We start from the raw sequence: 15,577 nt of genomic DNA, 5'->3' as shown, positions 1-15,577 counted from the left end.
AGAGATACACGTACATGTGTATAATTTTAAAATCAAACCTGAATACCATGTAAAATACTAACATGCTGTTTACATTGATTATATCAGAATGGTTTTCACAATGATGAAGACCCCTGTCATTGCCTTTAATTGCTGCATAGAGCTCTAGTTCATGGCTAAGTCATAATTTACTTAATCAGTCTCCTATGGATTTAAGTAAAATATTCTGCAGAGAACATCCTAAACACAGGGCTGATTCCCAGCCTGTCAGCATGATGCAGGGCACTGTCAGGTTACCTTTTGATTGGCCAGACCCTCTACTGTGCTGGTTAAATATTCACATTTATCTTGTGTGAACATTTATCTTTGAGTTCTCATAGCTTCATTTGAATTAATTCTTTAATTGGATCTACTGGGCCAAAGGCAATAGGAAATAAAAATTATACTTTCTACTGGACAATGAATTATATTTTGGCTTGACGGCATCAAGAGCTAGTAGCATATAAGCATTTCACTCTACCTATAGACTTACAGATTTTTGGTATTCATTGTCTCAAGAGTGTAGCTCATATGGAACAGACAAGTGATTTTTCCCCCCAAAATACTATGTTGAAATATTTGGGGGGAATACAACATTAAAATAGTAATATTGGCATGCTTTAATTATGAAAATGTTGTTTTTAGCAGAACAGAAACCCTACAACTGGTATAAGCAGTATGATTAAAATAAAGCCATAGAATATCATAGGATCATATCCAACACTGTGTAATTTTTAAAATGTAGGTTGACAGTGAGGTTAGGAAGAGAGATAAATCAAGAAAAGATGGTTTTATGTTTTAAACTTTTCTAATTTTGAGATTATTTTGTGAAAGGTCCAGAATTGGAAGTGAGCATATTAAGGCACCTTTAAAAATTATATTTTATACAAATTATCCACCATAGAATAGTCATTGTGTGTTATACTATCTGCCTTAACAGACAGTAAACTATTTCCAAAAAGAACCACGAACGAGGCTGTTGAGCCACTTCACAGGCTTAGAGAACCAAAGGGCACTAAGAGCTGCATTTCTATATGGAAAAGTATGTCATCATAAAGCTCATCGAAGAAGCAGGTTATCAAATTGCATACAGACCACAACATCCACTAGGAAGACAAAAAAAAATCAAAGCCTATTTATAAGGAAAACATGTCTTTGGACAACCACTAAAATATTAATCAAGATTATGTTTGGTAATAGAAATGCTTTCTTTTGGCTCTTTGTTCATTTTTTTCCCTTACAATTTTCAATTTTCTGCACTGAACATGTATTTATTTTAGAGTAAAAACAAATAGATTAAGGTTTTGATTAAGTTGATTTCTGCTCCTCTACCTGCAATCCAGCTACCACCTGCAAGTCTGGAATTGGCACCACTCCCGCTGTTCACTGCATGTCCCGACACTGACGAAAGGAGCAGTTGCCCCAAATCAGTGGCAATCCTAAAACCCCATGGAGAACGTGCATCACCACCAGAAACCCTACCTACCCCCTTTTGATCTTTCAGGGAATACCTAGTTTCATCTGCTTAGATATTTTTCAAAACCACACACAAACAGCAATTTACAAAAATTAAAATGTCCCACGGTATTCTTACATGAAAAAAAAAAAGCACGAACACATCTACTTTGCTGAGACAGACATATCAAAGGCAACATAGAAGTTTCTGTTCAGCCCCCTTGCTCATTTAAGACGTGGGCCAGAACCTCTACTTATAGAGCATCAAGTCATGAGGAAGGCTAAAAACACATTCTGTATTGCTTACAGATGCTTTTAACCCATTTAATGGTGTGGAGAGTAAACATACAAGATATATGAGGAGGCAGGTTGCAGATCCCAAGGAATAGGTTATGCTACTTTACATACATTCAAGTTAAGTATATTTATTGTTAAATGTATATATTTATGTGGATCTCTCTGTTTTTTTAAATTACTATTGGCCATGGTGTTAGATACTGAATGAGAGAATTGGCCACGATGATTTGTCTCATTGATCTGACTTGCTTGGGACCCTCCAAGCAAAGCAGGGATTCTGTAAAGGACCTGACTTGCTCACATGGAGCCACAGAGGCAGATTTTTGTGACATCCGTCTCTGCCAGAACTCACTCCAGCGAAGCTCTCCTATCTGCATTATCACTTCAGCAAGAAGTCAGCATTTCACCGATGGTTGAGGAATAGGAACCAGGAGTTCTAGAAGATAGAAACTCCTGTCTCAAATCAAGCAGGATGTGGTAACTTCATTTACACCTTCAAATACAGAATGCTAATTAGAAGCATGCAGATCTTTTTTATAGAAGAGTACGGGGTCCTCGGGGTCTGAGGAACCCAGGGCCTAGCCAGGGTGTAAAGGATGACAAGGACCAGGCTTGTGTTACTTATGCCTTGAAGCAGACAGCTTTCTACTGGGAAGTCGTACAAAATATGTAATAATATCCATCTGCTCCAGGAAGAAAATGTAATACCATTTTTGGAAATTTATATAATTTTGCAAAAAAAGGTCAAATTTTTAAATAAAAAGATAAAATAAATACTTTGTACCACTGGAGACAAGCTCTGAAAGATAAATAAACCCTTGGTATTTCTCAGGGAAAAAAAAAGATGTTCTACTCATTTGAAGCTATTTCTCCTTATATAAGCCAGGAATTGCCAAAAGTCAACTAATTATGGAACACTGTTATTTGAACGAAGATGCTTAAATTCTATCCTTGACAAATCAGGCCCTGAAACACAGAAACATCAGAAGTATGAGAAAAACCTGCTGATTTACAAAGTTCTTTTTCAGAGTGATAAAATTCTTCATTTTTCCACTTCTTTTTTTTCCCCAAGTTAATTCCAGCCTCAGATCCAAATTGGGATTATGAATCCATGCATTTCGTTCTGTTTCTCTAAATGCCAATGTAAATTCCATGGCACTTTGAGCCCACAGCTCCTAACTTTCTCCTGTGGCGCAGGACACAAGAATTAACGTGACTTACTCGTTTCTTTCCAGATTTATGATCAGTTCTTTGCTTTCCAGTTGAATTCGAAAATTTAACACTTCTGGATGATTCTGAAAGATAAATAAGAGAAATCAGCTGAAACATATTTCATCTCGACTTGCCAACCTTCAAATGTTCTGAAGGCATATTCAATGGAGGGAGAGAAAAATATTTTTTTTCCCTTGGGACCACTCTGAGATCCCAAGTGGAGGAGATCGGGTCACCCACGACCAGACTCTGGAGTATGTGCCCCCTTCCAGGATGGTGTGGATGTGACCTGCACCCCCTTCCTCTGGCCACATACCCTTGAGATCCTTCTTGACTACCCCCACTGCCCATAATGAACTCTTTCCTCAGTTTCCCTGTTTCTATGAAGGGCACCTTCATTTCCTTCAACTGCTCATGTCAGAAATGTGAAGTCTTGCCTGAAACTTTGTCCCTCTCCAGCTCCTCTTAACCCGTGGAAAGGCCCTGCAGTGCTGCCCTCCAAAATCCAAGTCCCATTACATCTTACACGCCTCTGCCTCTCTCCAGTTCAAAGCATGGTCCCCTCTTGCTGGGATTACCAACCTGGGTCCCCTCCATAGACCTTTGGTTTCCTCCCATTTGCTCTCCAACAGCTGCAGAAGCTCATCTTTAAAAACACTTCCTCATCACCTCACCTCCGCTTATAAGGAGCCTGCACTGGTGTCCGGTGATAAGATGCCAACCTTTCAAAGTGGCTGGCACTGCCCGTGTGGCTCTCCTCCTCACTCACGCTGGCCTTGCCAGCTCTTCAAACACACTGAGCTCCTCTGTAGTGCTGATCTTCACACATGCTGTTCCCTCTGCCCGGAAGGCTCCCCCCGCCCCCCAGCTCCTCCACTTAGTACCAGCTTTGGTGTCAGTCAGTCAGGGAGACCTGATCCTGCTCCTCCATCTCAGTGCATGCCCATCTTCCCAGGCATGCTTCCCTGCTGTCTCCTGTCCCTTCCTTCCTTGGGTAAGAAAGAACTTCCTTCCCACTTGTAATAACTCAGTATGTTGATTTGTGCATCCGCTTGCTTACTGTCCACAAAGGCGCCAACTAATAGAAGTTCGACTAATATCTGGTAAATGAAAGAATTAATACATAGGGCATATGTCTTGACCAACCTCTTCTCCTTGCAAGCCACACTCTCCTTCTCCTCTGTGCTCCAGGGAACCACACTCTGTTCTGCCCTAGAAATCCCAAGGAGTTTCTTGCGCTGCTCTGAGAATGTGCCTGCATGACAGTGTCCCTTAACCCAAACCCTTACTCTCCATCCCCTCCCCACTAACCCAGGGTGGTTGCTTGGGCCACACTCCTACCTTTGAGCCCCACCATTCAGAGTCCTTACCAGGTCATAATCTATTTGGCAACACACAGGTATCCTATGAAGCCCCCACCCACCCCCTTTTCTGTTGTGCACCCCTAGTGCACTGTCACTTGGACCCGTCCCCCACTTTATCCAGGCCAGCATGTCCCAAATGGGGGCTTTACATATCCAGGAGGCATTTCACACTTGGGGACTTTATAATTTTCAACGTTGGTTTTTAAAAATGAATGCTGCATATTCATTCTGATGACCTGTGATGATGGGTCCCCTGGCTCAGCTCTGACCCAGGGCCCAGGTGGGAGCCTGGAAGCGCCCCCCTGACTGTCCAGTGACGTACGAAGGGCAAAGGAGGGGTTAACTCCCAAATGATGTGGTCAACCGGATGCCATCAAAGCCCAGGGCAGAAATTAAGGTTCCTGAATGGCTTAAGAGGAGCAAAGTGGAGGAGAGCTGGGTCATCTCATGGAAATAGCATCAGAAATCCAAGGGTGCCTGTCTCCCGGCGGCTCAGCCCCCCTGAAATGTCATCACTGCATCAGATCAGTGCACCAACTTCAGTTGTGGTTTTGCCTGCCTTTGTAAGTTCTTTTGGTTTTATACTTGTGTAATGAAAGTATGAAGCTGATATGTCGTGTTCTAATATTCCAATTTTAAAAGGCACTATCGTAACTCCAGAGTTCAAGAGACTTTTCTTAACAACATAGCATTTCATTGATACTGTGGATTAACCCCATGTTACTATAAGAGAAAATGGACTGAAGTTTCCAACATTAGTTAAAATGAGACAAAATTTAAACAAAAACCAGAGAAAGTTACATCAGTTTTGGGAAAAGGTTAAAATGTGTGTGCACTGGTGCCGTGTGACTGGGACAGCGTTATAAAGGGTGAAACATTAGTTTATTTTTAGGGCTGCCCTTTGCACATCTGGATAGTTTTATATGTCAAGTACAGTCATTAGCCACATATGTATTTACATTTAAATTAATTGAAATAAAATTTAAAAATCAGTTTATCAGCCTCACAGGACACATTTCAGACTCAATAGCAAGATGTGCTAGTCGCTGCCACTGCTGGACAGGGCAGAGCGACAATGTTCCTACCTTCGCAGAAAGCTGACATTTCTATCTTCATTGAGCATCTCTGAGTCAGGAATAAAGACCTAAAATTTGCATCATCTAACTGCTGCCTGAGTAATAGACTATTTTCTTTTTTTTTTTTTTTTTTTTGACTATTTTCAATATTGATGCCTACAGGGGATATGATTAGGTGCAAACCCAAGTGGTTTTTTTTTTTTAAGTGCGCATTAAGAAAGCTCTTCTCAATTTTAATTGATGAGTGATATTTTTTAAGGAGTTACTTAAGATTCACAGTTAAACTGGTAAATTTCCATATAAATGAACTGCTTATCTATATTTTCTGGGTTTAAACAGATCTTGTTTTGTATAGGCTCATTCTAGCAAATGACAACACAAACATCTAGCAAAAAACATACATCTTCATTGCTTTATTTTGACCCTACTGATGTTTATAAGAATATTATAGATTTCTTATTCTTTGCTGAACTTTTAAAATTAATATTACTATTTTCATCCTATGCAACATTAAATACACTTTACTTAAAGTACTTTATAAGTCCTGTTTGCTTCTGAGTCTGTCACAGGGAATTTTGCCTAAATTTGCCTGTATTTTCTGACACTGAGATTTAATTACAAATATGCATAGATGTTCTCTCCAGGGTTTGCAGTTTGTACTTACTAATTTTTTAAAAAGCTTTTATTTATTTACTCATGAGAGACACAGAAGGAGGGTGTGGGGGGGCAGAGACGCAGGCAGAGGGAGAAGCAGGCTCCATGCAGGGAGCCCAATGCGGGACTCGATCCCGGGACTCCAGGACCACACCCTGAGCCGAAGGCAAACACTCAGCCACTGAGCCACCCAGGCATCCCTGTACTTATTAATTATATCTTAGAAAAATGCGATTATTAATTAAGTTTCCAATAAAATAGTAGAACAAAAATGTCTTAATATTTTGTCAAGATGTGCCCAGTGTTTATAAACGTAGGTATATATATTTTTTTTTTAAACGTAGGTATATATATTTTTTTTTTAAACGTAGGTATATTTGAATGTCTTTTATATATGTGTAAATAACTTACTTGAATTACAAATTGTCTTCGCTTAAGGTATTGATACGTATCACATTTTAAAGATGAATCCTGAGAATTATATTTATGAATAAAGATAAAATATTTGCAGCACCCCTTGCCCCTTTTCCCCCAAATTTAGCTACTTTAAACATTAACATTTGTACTAATTCTGCATGAAGTCCCTACAGGAGCTGTTATAACATTCTAATGTCAACATCTTTCAAATTAATACATTTTTCCCTAGAGAGGCAAAAAAGGCTTTATCTGTATATTTTAGTTGAGATTTAATGGTACAAGAGAAATCAATGGGGAAAAAGAACAGAGAGCTATTTTCATTCAAAACCACTAATTGCATTATATTGGTTAGTTTAAAAGCATGTATTCATTCCATTTTCTTTTGATATTCATACATTGGAGATAATGAACTAGTGCTGGTTAAATATAGCATTCCTTTTCTTAAAAAAATGATATATTGATTACCTTAATGGAACTGCATCTTTTATTGAATGCTTAAAGAACTGCATTTGCTGAATGAATTAATTCAATGCTAATCAATAGGTCAGTAATGTTTTGGCATAAATACAATTCCACTTTTTTAACTGAGAAAAGTATATCCAAAAAAGAGTATATAACATGTATTACTACAATTTTATTTTTTATTTTCTAAAAGATTTATTATTTTAGAGGGCGAGGGGCAGAGGGGGAGAGAGGGAAAGAATATCAAGCAGATTCCCTGTTGAACATGGAGCCCCACGTGGGGCTTGATCTCAAGGCCTTAAGATCATGACCTGAGCTGAAATTAAAAGCTGGATGCAAAAAAAAAAAAAAAAAAAAAAAAAAGCTGGATGCTTAGGTGACTGAGCCACCCAGGTGCCCCGCTACAATACTTATTAGGATACCTACCACTTAGCTGAAGTCAAGATATTAGCAGAATCTCAGAAGCCCCCTATATTCGTTTGCCAAGGCTGCAATAACAAAATATCACAGGCTGGGTACTTAACCAACAGAGATTTATTTTTACACAGTTCAGGAAGCTAGAAGTCCAAGACCAAGTTGTCAACAGGGTTGGTTTCTTCGGAGGTCCCTCTTCTTGTAAATTCCTCATGGAAACTGTGTGGGCAGGCTCCCCCAGATGGCACACCCAGAACCCGGGCAGTTCTGCAAAGTAAGGCTCCAGGCAGGACCCCATGCCCATCTCTCGGACTTCAGTTGCCTTGCACTTCATCTGGGGTCAACCACTGTGCACCTGTCCAGCACAATCTACTTAACTGGACACGTGAACAGATGTTTAAAAGTGATTTATTGATTAGCCATAGTTTCTTCCACAGTTGTGTCACCTACTTTAATCTGTGTAATTGGGAGCTCCCCCAAACTTGAATTTAAATTACTTCACCCGTGGTGGCTACAAAATACTTCTAGTCAATAAATGTAACTTTTCATGGATACAGGGATGTCTCCAACTGCTTTTTTCCCAGTGGGCGAAATGATATGCAGCAGCATCTCCTTGGTGTTTCCATGCCCTTAAAAAACAGCCAATTTTCAGCAACTTAGAAAAAAATCTAAACCAGATCATGAAATTGAAATAAGGTGGCAATGAGCCGCCAGAAGGAAGGGAATAAGTGAAAGAAAATATGATGTAGGGTCAATGGCCGAGTCCATTCCCATCCTGGCTTCCAGATTATCCTTTTAAAGGTGATGATCAGTTCTGACCAAACTCACTCATCTCAACTGTTGAAATTGGAAGCTTGGAGGGATCTAATTTTTTTAGGCAGAACAACAATATTAAAATAGTGCATGTGAGGGACTCTGAAATAACTAGATCCCTCTCCAGCGCTAAATAAAAGCTTCAGACTACAGCCCTGGCATTCATGGGGCACAAGGGAGTCATTTATTGCTATGAATATTTAGAGGCAATCTTGATTACCACTTTAATATTAGTGGGCTGGTTCCACAGTTGGGAAGATACGCACGCGGTGGAATTGAGAGAGGGCAAGATTGAATTAACTGCAGACTAGCACGGGAAGGAGGGAAGGCATTGCAGTGCCATAACGGGGTGTCCCTGGCTTGGGGCCTTTTACTTATTATATAAATGATAATAATGTTTATTCATGAGTCATCGATAATTTTTTTCTGTTGGAAACTGACCTTTGCAACACCTTCTTAAAATGTGCAGAATGGTGCGTATTCATCTCAGGTTAAAAACTGCTTTTGAAATATGCATAACGTCATTTTTAAGGCTTCTGTGGGTTAAAATGTTGGACTCTTTTTAGCACAGACTCTCCTTAATGTATTTGTGTGACATGGCAGGTTTATAGAGTTCCAGCCTACTTCTCCCCTTCCCACGACAAAAAAGGCACAACCTCGCCACCCCTGGCACGCGTGATGCTCGTCGCTCAGGCTCTTTATCCTGTGGCTGCTGGAGTGATCAGTAATGCTTAAATTTGTAGCAAACATTTTTGATTTTCATTTTAGATTACTGCAGCCATAGCCAAAACATCTTAAGCGCCTTATTTATTCATTGAAATGTTGCCAGTTCCCTGCTGTGCATCTGTATGCAATGGGCCCACAGTCCCCGGGACACCGTGTTCTGGCCGAGGACAGTGGCTGATTCCAAAGCAGACATAGTCGTCTGTTCCCTCCTGGAAGCTCCCTGTCGGGTGGTAAGAGGACAGTGACAACATAACTTATCAGAAAGCAATCTGGGAAACATGACAATGTAGGTCTAAAATTCATGTTTTATTTTATGGCCCCTCCATCCATTCCAGAGAGGAAGTTGGGGGAAAGAAAATCGATGTTGGCTCTCCAGCAGAGCTAGCCCAGCCACCATGCTCTCTCTTAAAACCCTTCAATGGTGGCCCATTGTACTTAGAATAAAACCATGGGGCAGCCCGGGTGGCTCAGTGGTTTAGCGCCACCTTCGGCCCAGGGCCTGATCCTGGGGAACTGGGACCGAGTCCCATGTTGGGCTCCTTGCATGGGGTCTGCTTCTCCCTCTGTCTGTGTCTCTGCCTCTCTCTCTCTCTCTCTCATAAATCAATCAATCAATAAATAAATAAATAAAATCTCTATTAAAACAACAACAACAACAACACGGCCTTCCTACCACGAAGATTCTGGCCTCAGCTCATTAGGCTTCTGGTGCACCCACTCCAGGCAGCTTCCAGGCCTCTCCACCTGCTGACCCTCTGCATGGAGGTCCTCCCTGGCTCCACCTGCAGGGCTCCGGGAGGGGGGACGTCACTGCCTCCGAGAAGCCCCCACCATCTCAGGGGGGCTCTGCTCTTGCCCACTCCCGCCCTTCCTAGCAGATTTCCCCATTTGTGATCATTTATTGTGCATCTATTTCTCTTGTTGACTGTATATCTTCTCATAAAGCAGAAACTTTGCAGGGGGTGGGAGTTCTTTGGCCTAGTCCCACATTCTATCATGTAGCATCTGGAAATATCTGTGGGAAGGTGGAAGCAGGTACAGAGGCTGTCAGAGATGGCGGAAGGAAGGGGGTCCAAGGGGTGGCGAAGAAACCCCAAAGCCATAAACGCCGGCTCAGAAGGTATGGGGGACACCCAGACTCTCCTCCCCAGTTGGAGCTGTCCCCAAGCAGAAGCCTCCAGTCTGTTCCTCTGGCCCCGATGGTCTGCCTGCTTCGCCCCTGGAGACTCATGTCCTTGTGGACCCAAGTAGCCACACACAGGATCCCTTTTCACTGAACGAGGACCCCGGCCTTTGGCTGTGACTTGCTTTCTGTTCCTCTAAGGAGGGTGGGTAGGGCTTGCTGGAAGCTCGATTCTTTACATTTATACTTGAGACTGATTAACAATTTCCAGTGACTCCATTCCCGGCCTGGCTCCCAGCACCCTCCTGCTCCTCCTGGTCAGTCTCCTTGGACCTTAGTGATAAAGAATCCGAAACAGGGCACAGGGGTACGGGGCGGGGGGCAGGGGGAGGAGGGCTTGTGATAAAGTGTCCATCAGTGTGAAATACAAGGCAGATGGGTGGGGGGTGGGGGCAGTAGGGAGAATCAGGAATCCGAGCCACGTCAAGATGAGGATGGGTGCTGAGGGAAGTCCGGCTAGGAGGGTTTTCGGGAAGACTTGTTTTGCTGTAATAACTTATTCATTGTCCCAGGCTTGGGGACCATAGCCTGGACACACGGTGACATGGTGGCCTGGGAGCAGGACTGTGTGGTGACATGGTAACTCTGAGGACAAGGCACTGTGGTACCATGGTGGTGAGATCACGTTGCTGAAATTTGCCTCTGACCAGGGCTGAGCTGACCCAGACCCCACGTCCTCAGATCTCTGCTGTCCTCCTCTGGCTTCAGGCACGTCTGCTGAAGGAAGGAGATACCACGTCATCCTTGCACCGGGCTGCCTGCTGATGGCTCAGGAACATCAGGACACCTGAGGCAGGACTGCCCCATCAGCCATGCCCCAAGAGGACTCACAGGACCACCCGCAGCCCTGCCACCACGTGTCCATCGCCCCGCACACACGAGGAACTGGCCTCTGGTGAATATTCAGTGTCAACGCGGGCCGCGCCTCCATACAGTGGGACTTGTGATGAGGAATGTGCTCACGTGAAGAAGGCCTGGGCTGGGGGCCGGGCCCACAGGTTCACGTCAGCATCCGCCAACCACCTCCAATTCCCAGGGAGGAGGCCACTGAGCCCTTCTTCTAAGGACATCCTGAATCGGAAGTTTGCACACATGTAACGATTTCTCCTCCTTTGATGGCAAAGCAGTAATACTTTTAAATAAAAACTGAGGGATTTAATTTCATCTTAGAAGCAGTGTTTTCCATCTAGGAGGCTGCACGCTGGAGGGAGCGGTGTGGAACGGGGGTGGCCTAGGCTGGAGATCCGGCCACAGACCGGGGGCAGGCCGCCACTCGGACACGGGACTGCTGGCCGGTCACTGAACTCCGCCGGGCCTCAGTTTCCTCACCGGGAAAACAGGGATAACTGCTGTCCCTGCCTATCAGTGTGGTCAGCGGAAAAATATGGCCTCAAAGATGTCCTTGGACTGATCCTCGGAATCATGTGAACACGTTACTTTACCTGGGAAAAGGGACTTTACTCGTGTGACTAAGGGCAAGACTTTGAAAGGGGAAGATTACCCTGAGTTATTCGGACGGACCTGTTGTAGCGATGAGGCTCCTTAAAAGCAAAGGGCCTTCACTGCTGGGGTCAGAGGTGCAACAGGTGGTGGCCTCCAGAGGCCGGGAATGACCACTGACTCTGAGCCAGCGAGGACATGGGGACCTGGCCCTACGACCTCCAAGAGCAGGGTTCTGTCAACAGCTCGAATGAGCCAGAAGCAGATCCCCCCCGAGGTCCCCACCACAACCAGCAGTCCATGAACACCTTGATTTTAACCCGGCGAGATCTGAGGCAGAGAACACAAGCCGCCGGACTGGTGATCTTCAGACCTGGGAGCAGGTCCATGGGCATCACTGCAAGCCACCTAAGCTGCGGTCATTCGTCACAGCAGCACCAGGAAGCTGGTCCAGCAGGCGAGGTTGCTGCGGGGCTCAAATGGGGAAAGGTCTGCACGGGCCATAAACCGACAAGGCAGGTCTGTTCTAGAAATCCAATCACAAGTGAGTCTGCTCGTTCACAGAGTGACTGGAGGCCCACGGATTATTTATTCACTTATTATTTAATCACTTTATTGCTATTTACCCAAATTGCCACTCTTTTAGATTTCTTTTGTATTTAGATGTAAATAAGTTGGTTTTTTTTTTTAAGTTTTCGAAAAGCAATATCTATTCATTAACTGGGGGCCTGTTGACGAGCCAGGTACCGAGCCAGTTCCATACGGGAGGATCTTACACCTGTAGGATCAGCCCCAGAGAAGGGATGGAAGATTCTGCAAGACCCATGGGGATACCTCACAAGACAGCGAATGCACTTCACTGTGATGTGAAATACGCTGAAGGAAGTACCGTCTAAGATTTGCTAACTGGTAACGTCAGGGACATAATATTCAAAAGTAGCACAGAGTTGCTTTTCGGAATGACTTGTCTCGTCTTGAAAGACACAGCCGTAAAATAACATGCACTGTGTTTATTAACTGGGAAGCCTGGTTTTCCATTCAGAGTTCATGTATCTAACTAATTTGATGTCTGGAAACGTTCACGTACCATATTTTTCTACGACACCACTGCAAAACTGTCAGTCAGAGGCAGTTCATAGCCTAAGTTGCTAGTTTGTTTGCATGCAAGCTGTCTTCCAGAGAGACTATCCCATTCATATGTTGACTGAGGGCCTTTTATAAAGCATCGCTCTAATCTCTTTCAAATAAACATTAGCACAATATAATAAGCCCTTTAAAGAGTAATCCTGCCGTTGATCGGAGGCACGGCCAAGGCATTGTGCGCTAACGAAAGCCCAGTGCAAACAAGATTTTTTTTATTACAAACAGAATTACAGCTAATTGCTAATTTTTTAGAAAACTTGCTCTAAATGCTCATGGAAACTCGTGCTAGGAGCTGCACCGAGACCTAGGAGAATTCGCACTTCACAACTTCGGACAAAAATTGGAGTGTGACCACCGCCCGCTTTCCCCATCGCTTGCCTGTGCCGCCGTTTCTTGGGGTGTTTGGGCCTCGGAATCAGGAGGGCAAGGGAGTAGCAGTAGCAGAGGAGCCCCCCCGGGGAGCCGAAGCTGGTCCCTGGCAGGAGAAGGTCGGCGGAGGCCGGGCTGTGGCCTGGACAGGAGGCCGGCAGCCGAGGCGCCAGCAGAGCACGAGCCCTCCCTTCCCTGCGCTGGCAGCACCTCACACTTCTGGAGGATACAGTTTTCTATCTTCAACCTAGCTCTCTTCTAGAACAAAGAGGTTTCACAAATGGGTACACTTTGCTGAAGGAAAATTCGAGTCTAACTCTCTGCCGGTTACATGATTAGTGAAACCGACCAGTCATGAATCTAGTGACATGACGGCGGCTTCACTCTCCACGTTGAAGATTGCTCATTGCAAATCCCTAGCTCTGACCTCTCTCTCTTAAGGCTCAGTGGGTGGCAAATGCCCCACAAGCCACATCCAACAAATACCTTCCCAGCAGCTGTGATGCGCAGGTTCAAACCCACTCACCTCTGTCCCGCCAAGTGCACTCCCCCGAGTGCTTCCCTCATCCTATGACACTCCCCCCCCTCCTTCTTATCCCTATTGCCAGCGTCATCCTCAAAAGGCCACACTCATACCACCCCCCTCTGACTCCTTCCTCTTGGTCCCAGGTTGAATTAGAAGTTCTGGACTTCTCCCCTGAAGCGTGTCTGCAGTGCCCCCCACACACACTTTCTGTGCCTGCTGCGAGGCCCCCCCACCCCAGCTCTGGTCTGGACACTCTCTCCACAGCCAGTGGTCCACATTGCTCCCTGGCCACTTTCTGACTGCAGGGCTCCATCATACTTCTCTCCTCCAACCTGGGTATGCCATCCTGGGCTCCTTAGCAACCCTGAATCCTGAGTCTTGCCCACTTTCTCCCTCTGCCCCTTCTCATGGTGCCAGAGCCAGTTGCCAAACAATTTCTGTAAAGGGCCAGATAATAAATAACCAATATTTTAAATGGATACTTTAAGCTCAGGGGCCTCCCAGCCCCTGCCATGATGCTTCGACTCGGCTGCTGCAGTACAGACACAGTCAGAAACAAAAGGTGAGTGAACAAGCATGGCTATGTGCCAGTAAAACCTTATTTATGGAAACTAAAATTTGAACTTCATATAATTTTATGTATCATAAAATATTATTCTTCTCTTGATTTTTTTTCCAGCCAATAAAAAATGGAAAAGAACATTCTGGAACCTGAGTGGGCACCAAAACCACCTGTAGGGCCCGTCACCAAGCTTCTTATTCAGCACATCTGGGATGAAGCCAAGACATCTGTGATTCTAGCAAGTTCCCAGGTGATGCTGACTCTGCCCATGCGGGCACCGTGCTTTCAACACCACTGTGCTGGAAAAGTGTAGTTTCACAGGGTAGCAATTCGCGAGGTCCCTCGGCCTGCGACTAGTGAAGGGTGGACCCCAAGGGTGTGCACCCACCATTGTCAATTTGATTTAGTGGCTAACATCTAAGAGACAGGAGAAATCGTAGATGAGTTTGGACATGAAGCTTCGCAGAGGGGAAAAACAGAAGAAAGATGGCAACTCGGGGCTTGCACATCAGGTGGTGACAACTGGCTAAAAGTGAATGGAAGCTGCCAGTTCTCCCAGGCCCACATGCCCTAGCCTGTCTGCCCATGGAGGCCGCAGGGCAGACGTAGTCTACCCCCAATGCCTGGCCAGCCTTACTCACTCATAACTCCAGCCTGGCTCCTGGTGGTATTAAAGCTCACTTACATCTCTGATCTAAAGTTATATAGGATGAGGACAGAAATAGGATGACTGTAAGAATGCACAGAAGGACTAGATGAGCCCACCCTTCCTTCTCTCGCCTTCCCTGAACTCAGACCCATCCCTTAGGGTCCCTGAGATGCTCCTGACCTTCCACGCCCTCCCTCGTGGCTCAGATAGAACCCTCCTCTCTACACTTGAGACGACACATCCACCTTCTGCCTGGGGTATGGTTGTTTCTGTCCACTGGCTTTATGCTCACAGGGCTATCAGCTCCTTGGAGCCTGAGCCAACTCTGAGAACCCATCAAGATGCCTCAAGCGCTGCCTTCTTGAACATATAAGGCACAAAATCAATGCTTATTGGTTTCATTACCTTGATCAATACATTAAAAAATACTTCTCACTCATTCCTTCATCAAATATTTACATGCCTTAAGTATAGGCTGTCTACCCTGCTAACCGATCTGGACATTTGCTACAAAGCTCAAGTTTATTAAAAAATCTTATTTTGCTGAACAAATGAATATATTGGCTATTCTGTTGTTGGTGTTATGTTGACAGAGTTAGATATTTAAACTCATCCCTGATACGCACTATTTACAAGCCAAAATGGAAAACCTAGTCCTTACTGGGAATAAGACTGGAAGCATCAGACGTGCATGATCACCAAATCCTTAGTCTGTCTTAAACCATAAAAGTGTAAGAGAGATAGCACTGAGAGGGCCACTGCAGAAACTAGGATTTCTACAGGACAATAACAGGCTG

At 44.4% G+C, this 15,577-nt stretch overlaps 1 protein-coding gene across 2 annotated transcripts in view; it reads right to left on the bottom strand.

Moving 5' to 3' along the window:
• Positions 1–15,577, bottom strand: part of ADAM12 (ADAM metallopeptidase domain 12) — a 331,063-nt gene that overhangs the window by 240,921 nt on the left and 74,565 nt on the right. For both annotated transcript variants that reach the window (XM_041745566.1, XM_041745567.1), the window contains exon 3: positions 2,992–3,065. In XM_041745566.1, coding sequence (XP_041601500.1) covers positions 2,992–3,065 — 74 coding nt within the window. The remainder of the gene's footprint in view (positions 1–2,991; positions 3,066–15,577) is intronic.

Source organism: Vulpes lagopus, chromosome 2 (genome assembly GCF_018345385.1).
Source record: "Vulpes lagopus strain Blue_001 chromosome 2, ASM1834538v1, whole genome shotgun sequence".
Taxonomy (NCBI): domain Eukaryota; kingdom Metazoa; phylum Chordata; class Mammalia; order Carnivora; family Canidae; genus Vulpes; species Vulpes lagopus.
The sequence above is the reverse complement of the archived record's forward strand: the minus strand, read 5'-3'. Positions and strand labels throughout refer to the sequence as shown.